This window comes from Rhinatrema bivittatum, chromosome 18 (assembly GCF_901001135.1).
Source record: "Rhinatrema bivittatum chromosome 18, aRhiBiv1.1, whole genome shotgun sequence".
Classification (NCBI taxonomy): Eukaryota; Metazoa; Chordata; class Amphibia; order Gymnophiona; family Rhinatrematidae; genus Rhinatrema; species Rhinatrema bivittatum.
In genome coordinates, this window is record NC_042632.1 from 41,815,155 (window position 1) to 41,833,252 (window position 18,098).

General features: G+C 42.1%; 1 protein-coding gene across 6 annotated transcripts in view; it reads right to left on the bottom strand.

Moving 5' to 3' along the window:
• Positions 1–18,098, bottom strand: part of EBF1 (EBF transcription factor 1) — a 486,294-nt gene that overhangs the window by 46,764 nt on the left and 421,432 nt on the right. For all 6 annotated transcript variants that reach the window (XM_029583772.1, XM_029583769.1, XM_029583770.1 and 3 more), the window contains exon 11: positions 6,032–6,120. In XM_029583772.1, the coding sequence (XP_029439632.1) occupies positions 6,032–6,120 (89 nt within the window). The remainder of the gene's footprint in view (positions 1–6,031; positions 6,121–18,098) is intronic.

Here is an 18,098-nt window from a genome sequence, read left to right on the forward strand (position 1 = left end):
AAACTCAGAATGGTTAAACCTCTGAAATATATATTACAATATGCGTGCAGCTATTCAGGCTTTTATACTTACTACAATTTATTATTGCAATTTACTTTACGCTGGCCTACCTAAATATCAATTGAAGGTCCTTCAGCTTTTACAAAATGATACCACATGCTTAATTATACCTTGCTTTTTGAGGAAATCAATGACTCCAATACTGAAACAACTCCACTGGTTACCTGTGGCTCAAAGAATCATCTTTAGAATAATTACTCTTATAGGTGAAGGCCCTGCCTGTCTTATACAGCAGCTTTCTGATTATGTCTCCTCATGCTCATCGTGATCTGCTTATGGGCACCTCTTATATGTACCTTCACTCAGGGAGATTCAGTTACACGCCATCACACGTTCTCAGTGGCTGGTCCAAAACTATGGAACAACTTGCCAGCTGATCTTTAAAAAATTAAAGATTACAAGCTATTGCATAAAAAACTGAAGGCCCACCTATTTAATTTAGCATTTCCCTGATAATAACAGTCATTGTTTTTGGGTTTAATATACTCTTAACTCTAGATGTATATTAATTTGATTGTATTATATCTGTTTTATGATGTTCTTATATTGAATGCTTTTGACATCTCTGTTTTTATTTATATGTTATGTGTTATCATTTATATTTATTATGCATCTGCTTAGTATAGGTGGTTTATATAAATAGAATACAAGAAATTTTAAATAAATGCATTTAATATTTTATATTTTTGAAATACCACCTGTAATTTCACGATCATGTTGAAGGGCTGATTCTCATTAAACTAGCAGCTGGGTCTGTATGGCAAAAGGCAAATATAGTAATAACTAGAAATCCTAGAGAAAATGCAGGCATTCATATAGCCAGTCAGTGGGCTAGGAGACTGGATATTTGGGCAATAGCCACTAGTACTGATAGCTATTTAGATTATTACAAAGCTTGGTTAGGCATGGGAAAGGAGGAGTGCTGGATGAGAACTATGTGGGGGATTTTGAATGCTAATTTGCCTGTGACTGTAGAGTACAAATGCAGAAAACAATAAAAATCTGTCCTGGATAAGGAAAGAAATCTTACAAGTGATCATACTCTATGGCTAACAATTGGGATATAGCCTTAGTAGTGTAGAGAGGTATATCCGAGCAGACTGGCGAATTGGTCTTTTTCTACCATCTAATACCATTATAGCCTGGGGCTACTAATTGCTTGCCCCCCTCTCCCATGATAGTGGCTTCTGTTGTTGCTTTGTCCAGGCTGCTGTAGAGGGAACTGATGTGACGGGAAATAAGTCCTGAGAGAAATTCTGAGGCTGCCACAATGGTTCCCCCTTCCTGAATTGTTGCAAGGGGTATAGTAAACAGAGCACACATAGAGCCAGCATGGGGATAAAGCAAACAAACAGCTGGGAGCTGATTCAGCCCACCTGTGGGGAAAAGCCAGAGGTATTAGACGGCTTAGTTGAAAGGACATACTGTATGCTGTTTGGACAGAGAGAGAGAGAGAGAGAGAGAGAGAGAGATAGTCTTTAATGAGGAAATTGCTCTGTTTTAGAGTTTCTATGAAAAGAAATACTAGAGTGGCACAATATGAATACCTTATATATACAGAGCAAGAGAGGAAAATTTGCTTTGTTGATTTAAGCTGTGCTAGAAAAAGATAAGCAGCCTGTATAAACTGGTGCTACAGAAATTCAATTACTTAGAGCAACTCAGGAAAGTTAAGAGGAAAAACCTTTTCGGAAATTCATTGACAAAGAGAGAGGGCCGAGGAAAATTCTTTAAATGTTTGGAATTTGTCAGTAACTTAAGTCCTGATACCTGTTAAGCCAGCTAAAGTGAAATACTGTATAGGATACAGAAATAACAGTGAAAGTATATTATTTAAATGGAAGAAGAAGAGTAAGAAATTTGTGGTGCATTAAATTATAAAAGACATTGTTATGCAAACACATGACTGTGAATCTGAACAGAGATTATAACATGTGGTATGAAGAATGAAGTGAGAGAACTCTGCTGCAAAACTATGTTCACAGGGCTTAAAAAAATATAATTCTAAATTTTCCAAAATGAATGAGAGGGAATGTATGCTAAACTAAATACAGGAAAGTGTGCCTCTGAGGGTTAATTCACCCTCAGAATAAGGCAACACTTCTGTTATTTTTGTTTCTTGGTTAGAAACATACATAGATAGTCTGAGTTTTACTAAGATATCTAGTCCAATGTGATAATATTTTTTCTTTAGATTTCCAAAAGAAGGACACGAGCATGTTGATTGGGGGGGGGGGGGGGGATGACTGCCTCTAACCCACAAAGGGCATTACTCATAAATTTAGCAAAATTCCCCAAACATCTGGGCAAACAAACCTTTTCCAGAAGTCATGAAAAAAAAAAAAGATCAGAAAACCAAGACAGGAAAAAAAAAAAAATCACTAGCAGTTGACCTGAAAGCCTAGTGGAGGTGACACAGTAAGACATGCCACTGGGATATAATGCAAGGATCTGAGGTAAAGAGCAGAGAGAACCTCTGATGTGTGATCCTTTCTCAGGGGAAGATCGGTTCTTTGTCCTATTTCCATGAAATACAGTTCTGAACACTAAATTCCGGTCCTGTGTCTGTTGCCTCTTCCATAAATGGAGCACTGGGGATTTTTTTTTTTGTTTGTATTAATAAAACTATGAGGATTACTTCAGATGCTTTTGTAAGAGTGATATAAAACACCCAAGCACTGAAAAGCTCTGTTGAATTGTTTTAGTTTGTGCAGCGGAAGAGTTTAAAAAAAAAACGATGCAGAAAGACACACCTGAACACCAGACTCACAGAAGAACACAGCAAGATCATTGCAAGTGTGTGCCCCTAAATCTGTGTGTGTGTGTCTGTTCCTCTGTCTGTCTCCGATGTCCTAGTCTCAATAACATGAGATGTGCCAGGCTGAGGCCAGACCAATGGATCATCAGTGACAGTGGCCAGACCAATGGATCATCAGTGACAGTGGCCAGCCTGGATCATCAGTGACAGCGGCCAGCCTGGATTATCAGTGACAGTGGCCAGACCAATGGATCATCAGAGACAGTGGCCAGCCTGGATCATCAGTGGCAGTGGCCAGCCTGGATCACTGGGAAGCACTCGCTAGATCCCAATGGAGAGAACCATTCCCACAATCTGCAAGTCCTACGTCTACCTGAATGATATTTGCCAATGGCCCTCTCCGCCGGAAATGTGTCTAAATCTTTTCTAAACCCAGTTATACTATTAGCCTTGATCGCATTCTCTGGAAACAAATCCCACAGCTTAATTGTGCTTTAACTGAAAAAAAACAAAACAAAAAAACCCCTTTCTTTTAGCAAGTTCCTCCCTCTCTCTCATCTAGTTTTCCATTTAGCTCAGTGCCCTGGACCCACTAATCTGTACCAACGTGGACAGCATCACAAATTCACTTTTGCATTTTTAACTCTGGGCAAGCAGTTGAATCTGAGCACACCGGGCTGTTTATTTTGGTCGGCCACGATTTGCCAGCTCCTAATCTTGCTGCATTCTGATGCCCGAGACGCCTACAGAGGGAGCTACTGAGCTAGGAAGTCAGCATAATGTCTTGCATTAGCATTCGCTCGCACATCACGTTCACTCATTCTAGCTAATGGGGAAATGCCTAATTCAGTAGCATGTTCGAGAACATTCGCAGCAGAAGCAAAAACGGCTTTTCACTTCTATGGGATTCTAGCAGCTTCGCAGGTCCAGGAGAAAACTGGATTCTTTGCAGGGTGACCTGCCCTTTATTTGGACAATCATAAGAGGAATTCAGTGGCATTGTTTCACACTTCTGAAGAAAGCAAATTTGTAATCTTGAAAGTCCAAGAACTATGTGTAACACCCTTTGGATTATGTTTATGCTTGCTCAATAAAAGGTATCACTACCTATGAAGAATCCACCCCAACGGAAAACTTGTAAACAAGATCTGCTTTGTTAATTTTTCTCCACAAAACGTAATAGACATTTTTTTATAACACAGATAAAAAAAAAAAAAATCTAACTTTACCTTTTTCTCCCTCTTTTTGTTCTGCCTTTCATGCAGAAATTCTCCCATTAAAAGCCCATGGCAAAATATTTTAGAAAATACACAAATTCTGCTGAATATTTATGAAAATACTTGATAAAATTTAAATTTTACTTCACAGAAACGCCAATATCGCATTCTAAAAATAGACTGTGACAGGATTTCAGTCAGTGCTTACTTACTGATTTCTACTACACGGGTGAGGCTGATTACTGGTATCATTAGGAGGAAACAGAATAATATTCACCTTGTAGAGGTCATGGTGAGGTCTCGCCTACACTACCATGTGCAGTTCTGAAGGTCACCCCTTTGTATGAACATTGAGAGGATAGCAGCAGTGCAGAGCAGAGCAACTGACATTGAACAGAGAAAGGATTAAGAAAATGTATTCTCTAGAAGCAAGAAGGGGAATGAGAATACGACAGAAATGTTCAAATATCCAGCAGGCTTCAGTAAAGTGCAAGGCGGTAGCATTTTCCATGGAAAAAGAAAGTCAAGGAGAAGGGATCATGATATCTGGTTGGAAGGAGGAAGGCTCAGAAGAAACGTTTTTTACTATTTCTTTTTACTGAGAGGGTAGTTGGGGTCTGGAAATGTGCCAAAATCCAAGCACTCTTGAGCCAATGATTAAAGCAAAAAAGAGAGAAGACCAGAAACTGGGAAGTGTGTATGGTGACTGAGTAGATGTGGCAACTGGGCAGCAAAGAATATGATGGCAGATCAGGACCATTTGGCCCATCTAGTCCTCCCAATTTAATATCTGGTGAAATGCCATGGACCCCAGTCATTCTCTGGCGTTCCCCTCTCTTATTTGCAACTATTTCTTTTTACTGAGAGGGTAGTTGGGGTCTGGAAATGTGCCAAAATCCAAGCACTCTTGAGCCAATGATTAAAGCAAAAAAGAGAGAAGACCAGAAACTGGGAAGTGTGTATGGTGACTGAGTAGATGTGGCAACTGGGCAGCAAAGAATATGATGGCAGATCAGGACCATTTGGCCCATCTAGTCCTCCCAATTTAATATCTGGTGAAATGCCATGGACCCCAGTCATTCTCTGGCGTTCCCCTCTCTTATTTGCAACTATTTCTTTTTACTGAGAGGGTAGTTGGGGTCTGGAAATGTGCCAAAATCCAAGCACTCTTGAGCCAATGATTAAAGCAAAAAAGAGAGAAGACCAGAAACTGGGAAGTGTGTATGGTGACTGAGTAGATGTGGCAACTGGGCAGCAAAGAATATGATGGCAGATCAGGACCATTTGGCCCATCTAGTCCTCCCAATTTAATATCTGGTGAAATGCCATGGACCCCAGTCATTCTCTGGCGTTCCCCTCTCTTATTTGCAACTAGGGACCCTCTATACTTCTCGGACTTTTTTACTGTTTTTGTCACCACCACTTCCACTGGTAGATCGTTCACCCTTTAAGAAACGAAATATTTTCTGATGTTGCTCCTGTTCCCTCCACTGCCTCACTCCCAGAACTTCATATCATAACCTATTTTCTAAAGCGTACTTTCCTCTTGCTTCTTGAGCTTGATTTATACCTCTGAGATAGTCGAGTATCTCTATCATATCCCCCTGTCGCTCCTCTCTAGGGTATGCATATTTTGGTCCTTAAGTCTCACCTGATATGCCTTTTGGTGTTGACCCTATGCTCTTTTGGTGGTAGTCTCTCTCTAATCTGCCTTCAGCCTGTCTGTATTCTTGCAGAGCTTTGGCCTACAGAATCTATGGCACAACTGGCTGGTGGGCAGCTGAAAGTGACTACGTTAGTGTACCATTAGGCTATGTGAAAATCTGATCTGCATTTATTAGAATACATCAGCACAAAAGTCAAAGAACTTGATCTGTCAACTAATGTTCTGGCAGCATGTGGTGTACACAGTGGTACACAGAGCCATGTGGTCACTTCATCAAATATTCATATATTAAGTGAATCGAGCAGGTTATTATACAAACTGTTGACTGACTTTTGGCAAGCGCTCCGGGTCCCCAGGATGCCTTGGGATGACTTTTTGTAGCCTCTGGAAGCCGTAGTCAATGGTGGGCTCATTCAGAGCTGAAACAGACAACAATTATGACATTAATGAGTCATTTCTCCAACTTTCTTGTATATATTTACAGGTTATACCAAAAAGCAATGGCATCTTTTATTTTTTAATGGATCTTATATTAACATTATGTATGAACGGCATTTTGTCTCAATGCCATTTAATCCTGGACACAAGAAACTGATTTAAGGAAAAACAAACTTCTGCGCCAGTGCCTGAGGAAAGATAGCAAGCGCTGCTGTGAGATCTGAGGCTTTTGCAAACAGTCTAACGTGGAGAAAAGTGATCACTGTTTGTGAAGAAAATCATTTCATAGCCGCTGATTGTTAACGGGCGGATTTTAAAAAGGCCATGCGAGTGACCGGGCCTAGTGCACGCCGAGGCTATTTTCAAAAAGGCCGGCACACACATAAATGCAGGCCCTCCTGAAAGGGGCAGGCCGGGGGGGGGCATTTTCTGGGCAGTGAGGGGCGGGCCAGGACAGCGCCATTGTTCGCTCTCCCGAAGACCCGGCTCCCAGCAGGTGCAACTTACTTCAGCTTGGAAGCTGAAGGAAGTTGCTGAAACAAGGTAAAAAAAACCCCAAAAAACTAGCATTAAGGGGGTGGGGAGGAGAGGGGAAGGGTAGGGAAGGTGAGGTGAGGTGAGATAGGGAACAGACTGGGAGGGAACTGGGGAAGGCCGATGATGTGTCACCGCGCAAATTTTGCTAAACTGTGACCCCCCCTTGCATGTGCCGCCGCCGATTTTATAACATGCATGCACTGGCGCACGTATGTTATAAAATCACGCGGCCATATGTATGCACCGGGTAGCGCACGCACATGGACCCAAGCGCATTTTTTTAAATATCTGCCCCTAAGTGTTTCATGTTTTAAGGGAAAGTTATTTTTTATGGGAAGAAAACATCTTTTCATATCCCCTCTTAGGGCTCTCTTCTACATTAAACGATCATGCCATTTTTTAAAAAATCATTATTTTTAACCGATAGGCTGATCCACTATGCATGGTCCCGTAAAGTTCTGATTTCCATGTGAAAAGCAGAACCACAAGCCCATGAGCAATGATTTGGAACCCAGGGTTAGGTTACCCTGCCCTGAGTAAAACCTGGAGTCAGTTGGTAACTCCAGAACAATTTCACATTTCCTTTAGACTGGGGGCTCTCTTTCATTTCCTAGGGACACCTGCGGATTCATCTTAATTACGGACCGGAGAAAAGCAAATTTCATGAGGGCTTGCTATTGATTGTCATTGTGCTAGATCTTATTCCTTTAAAATACAAGCACAATCTTTTGTATGCCTATTACAAAGTCTGATAAAAGTTTTCCCCAAAAGATAAAAAGCTATTAGTGTAATATCTAGATTTCTAAAGCATTTTAACGTGTGTTGGGTTATTTTTGTTCATGGGTTTTACTGGTTGTATATTTTTCTAAACTTTGTTACGTAATATTTTTGGTTCATTTATACAATTTTATTTTGTGTTACTTGTATTGTTTTTTGTTTGTTTGTTTGTTTTTTAATTCAATAAAAGCCCAGCATGGGAGATACATGCACAAGTCGGATAAGCGTGCACCAAGTAGATTTTAAAAGCTGCCTGTATCTTCCACTACAAGCAACTAATGAAAAGTTCCAAAAAAAAGGGTGTGGCCTGGGCAGGGAATGGGCGTTCCTGAATTTCAGCTTGATATCAGCTCGTAAATACTTATGCACACGAGCCCGCACCGGGGTCCCCTGCTGTGTAACTTTACCTCTGCTATGGAGGACGTGCAAGTTGTAAAACAAAAACAATCTACACAGGTCAGCGAAGTTTTAAGGGTCAGGTCTAACGGGGGAGAATGAAGGCTTTTAAACTAGAGGGTTTGGGAGTCCTATCCCTAAACTGGGCGAAATGGGAGCAAACTGGGAAAACTGCTTATGGCATCGGCACGCTTGGCTTTTGAAATCCCGCCACTTACGCGGTAAAAGTGGCATTTGCACGCCTAGGCGCGCGTCCGCTTTAAATTGCACACCCATGTACGTGCGGTCAGGCTTTTTTTTATAACATGCATGCATATACGCGCATATGATGCATGCCTCAGTGCGGGCTGACAAATGCGCAGGCATGCACCTATTTAAAAATTACCATCCCTCCGTGTTATCTATAAACCACTTAGCATGGTTACACCAATTAGATGGTATAAAAGAAATTTTAAATAAATATATGAGCGCAGGTGAGGACCATGAGGTGCATCTAGTAAGCTCAAATTGCTTCCTTTTGTGGTGCCATAGACCCCAGTTAATCTCTGGCTTTCTCTTCACTTCTACAAGCAATTGAAGAAACTGTGTATTAAAATGGTATTGGGTTGAACCATTAAAAAAAACCCATGTAAACTTAATTGACATTTGTAATGTCTTTCTATGAGGTTAGAGCAAAAGTAAATAATTTAAACCAGTTTGAAATATAAAACTACAAATGTAAAGACAACATATTAACTTATGTGTAAATAGGGCTGCCAGCTGGCTTCAGATTTTCATGGCAGGGTAATCTGGTTCTGGTTCTATCTTGCTGCATTCAGAGACTTGCAGTATTGCTTTTCTACAGGAATGCCGTAGGAAAGTCAGAACCACAAGCCACCCCCCCCCCCCCTCGCATGCAATGGGGGTAAAAATCAGGACTGGATCACCCTGTCCTGAAAATCTGGAGCCAGTTGGCAACCCTATGTGTAAATAATAAAAGAATTACTTTCTATGATTGTGTAGGCGCTTGCCGTCATTGTTTATTCATGGCTCTATATATTGGAGTGACTCCTAGTGTCGGAGTGGATTTTTTAGTTTGGAATTTGACAGCAACTTTTCCTTTCAGTTCCCTTAAGTTTTTATAGACTAGGCTTAAAGTCTTGGCTGATGAGTCTTAGACGGTTAAGAGATTTATTTACAACTCACAATCAGAGGTTGATAAATTTCTCTCATTTTGCCTGCCTACTCTCTGTACAGTTTTTGTTGGGAGGAAATGTTTCCCAACTCTTCCTACCCGAGAGAGAGATAGAGAGGAGTGAAGATTTTAATTTTTTCAAGTAAATTAGGCGTCCCTCAATCTGAGGGATTTGTTTGTCAATCCTGCAATTAGTTGTGAAAGGAGTGGACTAAGTACTCAGTTGGTACCATAAGCAGGAGGAGAAAGGAGGAACAGAGCCACCACACTGGTGTTTCCTAAAAACAAACAGCTAAGGAGGTGCCCACGCAGTACAAAAGAGAGGAGAAAACTGGAGAGTTCAAGGGAAAGCAGTGGATCCCAAGTATTTCAGGAGAATCCTTAAGGATATAGGAAGACACTTTCTAGTTTGTCCATTCACTTTCCATCTAAGGAGAAGGAAGGGACTCCCGAGGGAGAAATTAAGGGACCACAGATTCACAGATTTACTCTTTTAAGTTGCATTTTGGAGATAACCTGAAAAACTTGCATCAAACGCCCTATCATCCATGCTGAACTACTGCTTCAGTAAAGTTTTATGTTGGATCATCATCTCACAGTGTCCAGCTTCTTTACTGGCTTTTGAAAGATCAGAATACACCAATTGTCCATGGTCTTTGAGGTTTATTCTCCCCTCTCCACCCCCCCCCCCAAACAGCCTGCATTCAGGGCAGATAAGACTAGGACTTAGCACTGGCCTGAGTGTGTGCCCCTCCCCTTTGCGATAGGTTCGAGAGAGGGTTACCTGGTAAAGTCCCTTTGCCTTACTGAAGACACAGTCATTTCCACATTCAGGGAATGATGCATTCCAGTGCTCCCATCTGGGATCATTTTAGGTGAACCCTTCCAATAGGGGCTGCACATGGACGAGGAGTCGTCTAGAGAGATTTTACTAGAACAGGGAGCAAGGAAGCACTACAGTATATTGTATTCATGTGGATTAAGCTCTCTAAAATCTTAGATCACCGAGACATGGGAACTGTGAGTACATTTCAGTTGAAAACCAGCATTCTTGAGCAACCTGTATGCATGCTACTGGGGGGGAAAGGAACCTCAGGTATCTGGGTAGTGGCCAGGTAGTGAAAACCATTAAACCTAACCACTTGGACTGGAGAAAGATGGGAGCTGTTCTCTCTAGAAATGAGAGTTATTCCATTTGGTTCAGACAGAGATCCAAGAAGTGATTGAGGCTATAAGAACTAAAGTAGACTCCCCTCTAATAAGAAGAGCAGAAGGAGAGAAATGAAAGTGAGAATGAACTTCAGCCAACTGGATGCAAACTGACCTTTCATTGTTCTGTAAATAGTTGTAATATATCTCTCTCCAAATAAAAAAAGTACTTGAGAACAACAAGGAATTGTGGAACTTTCATTTGTGAGAATAGAGATCTGAAGGTCTATTGCTCCCCCTACCAGAAGATGTAAAGATTTCTTCCCCAACATGGAAGAGAACCCTTTTATCTGCATTTATGATCTAAAGCAGAAACTGACTACACAATAAAATGAAGGCTTCAAGAAAATAGGTATGTCTTTTATCATGCCCTGGAATCAGTCAAAGTGGGGCAGATTTATCGCCCAGATGAGAGAGGCTCCTGATGAAGGATCTAGCCATAGAGGAAGGATCTTCCAGGCTGAATGCACCAATGGATAATACAGGTTTTCTCCAGTATGGGGGAACACATCATTCTGACCAGCCCCCTAGGTCAACAAAGCCATTTGAAGCTAGGGGTATAGGTTAGGCGCAGAACCAAAAAGTCACACAAGCTGACTAAATGCATGCTATTGCAGCTCTTGCAGCTCACAGACATGCCAGTTCTTCATCATCCATGGACTCCCAAGCTTCTCCAGTTGCTGGGATGTCTTAATGTCATCCTTATCTTTCCTTCTGCTATTCTGCACTCAGTTTCTGGGAGATTACCGATAACACTGACCAATGTTATAAAGCAGGGGTGGACAATTCCGTTCCTCGAGAGCCACAAACCGGTTGGGTTTTCAGCATATCCCCTAATCAATCATACACCTGAAATAGGTTTGCATACAGCTGAGGCAGCATGCATGGAAATATCTTTCATACATATTCACTAGGGGATATCCTGAAAAAGCAAATGGTTTGCAGCCCCCAAGGATCGGACTTGCCCCGCCCTGCTCTAGAGGCAGATACAGGAAGCAGAGCGGAGCCTCTACACAGGCACGTTCATAGTTAACATAATATACTTAATAGATGTTGGCAGAAAAAACAACAACTGACCAATGCAGTCTGGCCAGCAATTCCTGTCCACACTGGCAAGGACATATCCCAGCTGTCAGCCACAGAATGTGACCACCTGTGGACTATCGCTCCCTATTCAAGACAGATGAGCATGCAAGATCCCCTATTTGGTTCACATCCAGCACCCCTCCCCCCTCACATGCCTAACCACAAGTCCCACGATAATCCACTCAGCCACCAATACCAGCGAGACTGTTATCTGATCATATGGCCTCCTGTATTCCCATGGCCTTTCCAGACAATGTCCTGCCACTACCAATCTACTCTACTGACCTGTTCAATTTGAAGACTGAGGTGTCTGCAGTAGGGGTGCACTTTAGTTTAAAATGAAACACGAAATTTAAACAAAATTTCCCCATTTATTTTGAATTCATTTTGAAAATGAAGCAAAAGAAAAATGAACACAATTTTCACCCAAAAAAAACCCATTCCCTGGATGTTCTCTCCATTACCTTCTATCACTCTTCCTCCCTCCAAGCCTCTCTTACCCCATCTAGAGCCGAATGAAACCCAGTGACTCCTGTTCTGCCGATGCTTTCTCCCCAGTGGCACCAGCTGTCCTGTCACCAAGGCCATTTTCAATGTTTTCTGAACAACAAAATGGCGCAGGTTTTGGGTACAGCAAACATTGAAAATGGCGCTGGGCTTGGGTCAGACAGTGGTACTCTGGAATAGGCACCACAGGGCAGGAGCGATTGGGGGGATCACTCCTGCCCAATTTTCAATCTCCAGATGGGGTAAGATGGGCTAGGCAATGGCAGGTAATGGAAAGGTGGCTCCGGGAAGGGAAGTTGTTTTTTTTTTGCTGGTGGCAGGCTTGGACCTGACACTTTTTCTTTTCATTCCATTTTGTGGGGTTTCCCCTTTGTTTTGTTTGTTTTATTTCACTGTTTTCTGTTGTTTTATATAAATGAAAAGAAACTACAAAAAAAAGACATAAGGAAATAAAAACCAACATGACAAAAAATGTCCTCTGCATACACCTAGCCTATAGACAGATCTGCCTATGTGAGTGCTAGGTTTGCTGCTAGGACTTTTGGGCTCTTATTAATTGTTACTGTTCCACATAATACACCACATGGAAGAATGCCCTAAAAGTTTGAAAGAGTGCAACAGAGAAACCAATGAGTGAATTAGTGCAACTGAGAAACCAATGAGTGAATATTAAATTGGTAGAAGGAATTAAGAGTGTGTGTGAAAGAGAGAGAGTGTGTGTTTGTGTGTGAATGTATGCAGCGTGCATGGTGATGCTGCTGCTGCATTCAGTTAATAGCAAGTGAGCTTAAGACCCCAACATCTTTATTATACTGCAAAGTCCAGCAGATACTTATAACCGCGGAAGCATTAATTTTATCTAAAGTCACCAATCCCCAGTGACACACTGCACGAGAGGGATTTTTTTTTTTTATATATTCTAACAGAATGAAATCAATTCACTTTATTTTTTTTTTTTTATCATTCTACAACAAGTACAAAGGGAAAGTATTTGTGTACCTCCCACCCAACCATACATTAAACACAAGTTATCGCATTCTTTAAGTTAAAATACATTTCCATTAACCTAAATCTGCAAGTAGCACTAAAAGTGAGGCTAACTTTAAAAAAAAATATATTAAATTCATATAGGTCGTAAGGCTAATGGAAGCAATTTTGTATACCATCCCAAACTGACTGGCCCACTTTTCAAACTACAGGTATAATAATCTTATGGTTTTAAAAGGACATTTAAATGGGAAAACTGTGAATGTGGTACATAATTATACAAATAGAAGCCTTTAACTTGTCAACTTGTAAATCTAAAAGGCTATCAATCATTCTAAAGAGGAAATAAACCTTAAATTCCCTTGATTGACAGCGCTTACTTTTTATGTAAAAGACAAAAAAAAAAAAAAAAAGTGTTGCAAAGTGGCCAGGAATCCATTTGTGTGAGAACCCTTTTTTACATAGGTAAAGTAAAAAGCCAATAATTACACCTTGGAAAGACAGATGAATCAGACTAAGTACTTCTCCTTCACTTATGTGTTTTAAGTTGCACTGAACTTCAGGTAACTTTTTCTTTTCCTGTGTGTGTGTATGTTAAAAGTCTTTTAAATTCGCTGCTTACTCGCGCTGCTAATGGCATGGCATTTTCATTTACGCTAATGTAATAATTTTTGCAAATATGAGATTTTTAGCTATTTCTTCCCATCCCCCCTCCAAACAATAAATCCTCGGCTTGTCTCTTGTGTGAATTAACTAAAATTACACCCAGGTGTACAATAGTTGTCTTTTCAGCTGTGCAAGCGAATCAGCGCAGGCACAATATTTATTATTTCCCCACCATTCTCTGAATTACCTTCTCTAAACCCTCAAAATAGATTTTACACATCCAAAAGGTGCCTAGATCTTTTTTGGCTGTAAACCTGAAGGAGCTCACAAGTAAAATGTCAGGCTTTTGGCACCAGCAATAATAATAGTTAAAAAAAAAAAAGTCACACACTTGTCTATGAGAACAAGTTCCTCTCATCCCTGCTATGTGCAAACTTTGTTTGCAGCAAACATTTCAAAAGCTTTTTTTTTTTTTTTTTTCCCGGAGAAGGTTTTGGCTGAAGTGCAGTCGCCAACCTTTTGAATAATTGAATTGATTCGTTTTAATAAGAGTTGCCGGCGCAAGGCGAGCTGCTGAAGTGCCGTGCTCTGCTCCGGCACCCGGGGAGTCTTCCTTATTTCACATAATGAATCCCCACTGTGTCAACAGAGCGCCGGTTGTTAATTGAATGCCTGTCTGATGCTTTCCAAGAGAGGGATTTTTTTTTTTTTTGCTCCAGCCACGCTGCCAAGCGCGCCCGAGTGATCGACACTTAATATCAGCAATTAAAAGCGCCCGTCCAAATGTCATCTGGAACTCATAGCTTGGGGTATTGGGCAGAGCCGCGACTGGTAATTCAATTAGACACGTTCTAACATTATTACTTAAAGGAAAATAAACAGATAGAACCTAGAAGCGTTATGAAACATGCAGGGCTTTCTCATTTACGTTCCCGCTGAGTGGAATTTCTTGCTTTTACAACCTGGGTCCCTCTTTGATTACGGCCTGTCCTGAGACAAAGGGGAATGGAGGAGTCGCAAACTTGCACGCCCCGCTAAAAAAAAAAAAAAAAAAAAAAAAAATACCACCTGTGGCGTGCGTTTCCAGAGGGCGGCTGTCTGTGCGAGCTGCCCGAGGAGCGGTCTGTATCCAGAACCACCAGTTCATGAGATCATCCGCGGGCCTGCAGCCGGTGGATGCGATGAAGCTGCTGAGAGCGAGACCCCAGATGTGTGAACTGCTTCAAAACAGGTTCCACGAACAATTCTCATCTTTCAGAAAATTACCGATGGAGGTTTTGGGGTTTGTTTGTTTTTTTTAAGGCAAACCTGAAAAAATCCAAATGGGATCCAAAAACCTGTTTCAAACTTTCATAAAAAAAAACAAAAAAATCCCCAAAACTTCAGAGTGGATTCTGATGGCTTATCTGGTTCAACTTTTGTATTGATTGAAAATTTTTTGGATTCATTACCGATTTCCTTTTGAATTTTACCCAGATCTGCTAGAGAATTTTGGAAATTATAGCTCTGTCTCTATTATTTGGCAAAGAATGACACCCTGGAGTCCTGATGGCACCATGCACCATGGGATGGAAGACTAAGTGAATCAGTATCACTGGACCCCAAAACCACTGACAGATTTATATCCAGACTATTGTTGGTTTGCTTATATCCTTCATTAAAGACACAGGTAAACTAATGGATTTCTCATTGTTTCCTCTGGGTTTCCGTTATTTATCTTTACCCTCCTAACTTTATGTCACTCTTTTGTCCAGCTGCCATACTGTTGACCACGAAAAGACCTAATGGTCAATTTTAAAAGTCGTTACTTTCTCCCACTCCAAGGTAACGCGGAGTTTTCTCCTGGCTCTCAGTCGGCTATGTTTCGGATGTGGGCCAACAGGGGCATAACCCGCTTGGGCCATTTGTGGACCAGAGAGGGGGAGTTCATGAAGTTTTCAGAAGTTCAAATTCTTTACAAATTGGGGCCCCCACACACATTCCCATATATGCAGGTCCGACATTATGTCCGGACTTTATCAGTTGAGTCACAGGAGCTGGGCCTATATAATACACTTGATAATCTGTTTCATTTTGAGCGGTCTCATGCCCCATCCCTCTCCAGTTATTACAGGGCGTTAAGACACAAAACTCAGGTAGATGTCTGCCTCCCATTGGTAGCCAGATGGAACGGGGATGGAGCTTTTTGTCTAACTGGTTTTATATTGCGTATTTGTTTTCGGCGGCTAACCAGGATCTCTTCCAACATGTACTATCGAGAAATGCAGTTCCGATTTTTAACACGGGCCTATGTTTCACCACAACGAGCTTTTCAATTGACCATTGCACAGTCCCCGATGTGTCCTCGTTGTCCGACAGTGGAGGGCTCCTTGTCTCATGCTTTTTGGACATGCCCCTCGGTACTTCATTTTTGGCGCCGGATTGTTGATTATCTGGCAATTCTCTTGGACGTGGGCTTGCCTTTTTCCCCTATGTGGGTTTTATTTGGCTGCATTTCTCCACTTCGGGTACGAGATCCTGGCTCCCGCCTGCTGCTGCAAAAGGCCAGTTTAGTAGGGAAGAGGACAATCTTACAGGTTTGGAGGTCCCCGGATGCCCCATCTTTTGGGGCTTGGAGGAACCATTTCCACGCCCTGATGACCATGGAAAGCATGGCGGCACGAGGTTCTCCACGCCAACGACGTATCTTTTCCAGTGTTTGGAACTCATATATTCAGAGGCTCCCCCACCGCGCTCGGAGTTTGATATTGAATGATTGACTGGTGTCGGGTTCATCCGGCCCATTTTCTGTAGATCTTGTATCCCTTACCCAATGTATTTGTCTGTTTGTACGGCAAAGGGTGGGGGGGGGGGAGGGAAGGGGATGGGGGGGGGGGTAGATCTGCTGTATGTTAATTGGGGCTGTTTCATGCGGAGCGGGATCTGACTACACCCGTCTCCATGTTGTTGTATATTACTGAAAACCCAATAAAAATCGTTTAAACAAAAAAAAAAAAAAAAAAAGTCGTACGTGCATCAAAGCGGGAGGTACACGCGTGACTCGGCCTGGTGCGTACTGCGGGATTTTAAAACCTGTGCGGGTATGCGCATAAAAAAGGTTTCATGAAAAAGGGCCGGGATATGGGCATGGTCTGGGCGGAACATAGGCAGGCCAGGACTGCACCATGAAGTTAGTGCATAAGTAGGCTATGTGCACAAGTGCGCGTCGGGGTCCCCAACCGCATAACTTCACTGCTGCTATGGATGGCGTGTAAGTCGTTTAACAAAAAAGAGGCTAGTCAGCAGAGTTTTAAGGCTTGGGCTAATAGGGTAAAAGGGAGGCAAGTTAGGGAGGGGGTTTAGGACATCCTCTCCTTTACTGGGGCGAATTGGGAGCGAACTGGGAAAAAGGCCTATTGCATCACCGCACATACCTGCTAAAATCCCCCCCCCACTTACATGCTCACATGTGCGTCAATATAAAATCATGCATGTATGTACATGCAGATAGACGATTTTATAGCATGCGCGTATGTTATAAAATCGACGCGCACGTGTGCGGGTCTTAAAATTTACTTCTAAGGTAGACCCTTCCTAAGCACTTGCAGAGGTAAAAGAACTGGTCAAGTCAAGGCATGAAGAAAAATAAAGAAAGGGAAGCAAAAGGTGTTACAACAGTGGGATGGCAACTTTCAAGCCAGCGTGTGGGCACACATTTGCACCCGTGCATCAGCCAGCGCCCAGGAATGCAGCTATTTTATGACTTGCACAGGTATATGCACATGTGTTTATAAAATAGCCTGGCCTTGAACATATCCCACTTCTACCACGTATGTCAGGGGATTTTAAAAGTGCATGGTGCATGCCGAAGCCATTACCAGTTTATCAGTTCGTCCATCAGTTCATCCAGTTACCAGCTAAATCCTGCCAATCCCCCTAGTTTGATAGCCTGCATCCACCCTCCAACTTGGCCCAGATTTCCTTAAAGCTCTCAAATCTACTTTTTACGTTTTTGCAACTTACACCTTGTCCCTAGCAGAAGTTACATGGCAGAGGACGAGAACGAATTTAGCTTGAATCTCATGGCCAAGCCCCAACATGCCTATGCCCCATCCAGACCACACCCACTTCCCTACCCCTTTTTGAAAAGTCGTGTGCGCCACAGCATTCACATGCGTATCTGGGTGCTTTTTAAAATCCAGTCAGGGCTCGTGAGCCTGACTTACTCACGCATCCCCTAATTTACGTGCGTGCTGGGCTTTTAAAATTCACCTTTTAGCGAACCACTTATCCTAAATCTTGTAAGGCATGAGTATGACTTGTGCTCCATGCACAAACCTGTCTTCCATGCTTTAGCTCAAAGCTTATTTGTTTTTTGTTTTTTTTTGTCAGTATGGCTGGTAAGTCTGTCTGTCTTGACCAGTTTGTCAGCACACAGAGGAGCTTATATGCAGTATGACTTTGTAAAGCGCTGCGGATGCCCGGTAGTGCTCTACAAATGACTATGGTAAGGCTGTCCATGCCAGGAATTTACTTTCACTGCAGCTCACTTACAAACGCTGGCCTTCTACAGTGCCAGGTACAGCGCAGGACTATGCTGTTGCATGGCTCAGGTGCTAAATTTTAATGCTGTGCAAATTTACAAAGCAGCAGCAGATTTATTTCCATGCTACACACCTTCGTGTGCTGTTTAAAAAGAGC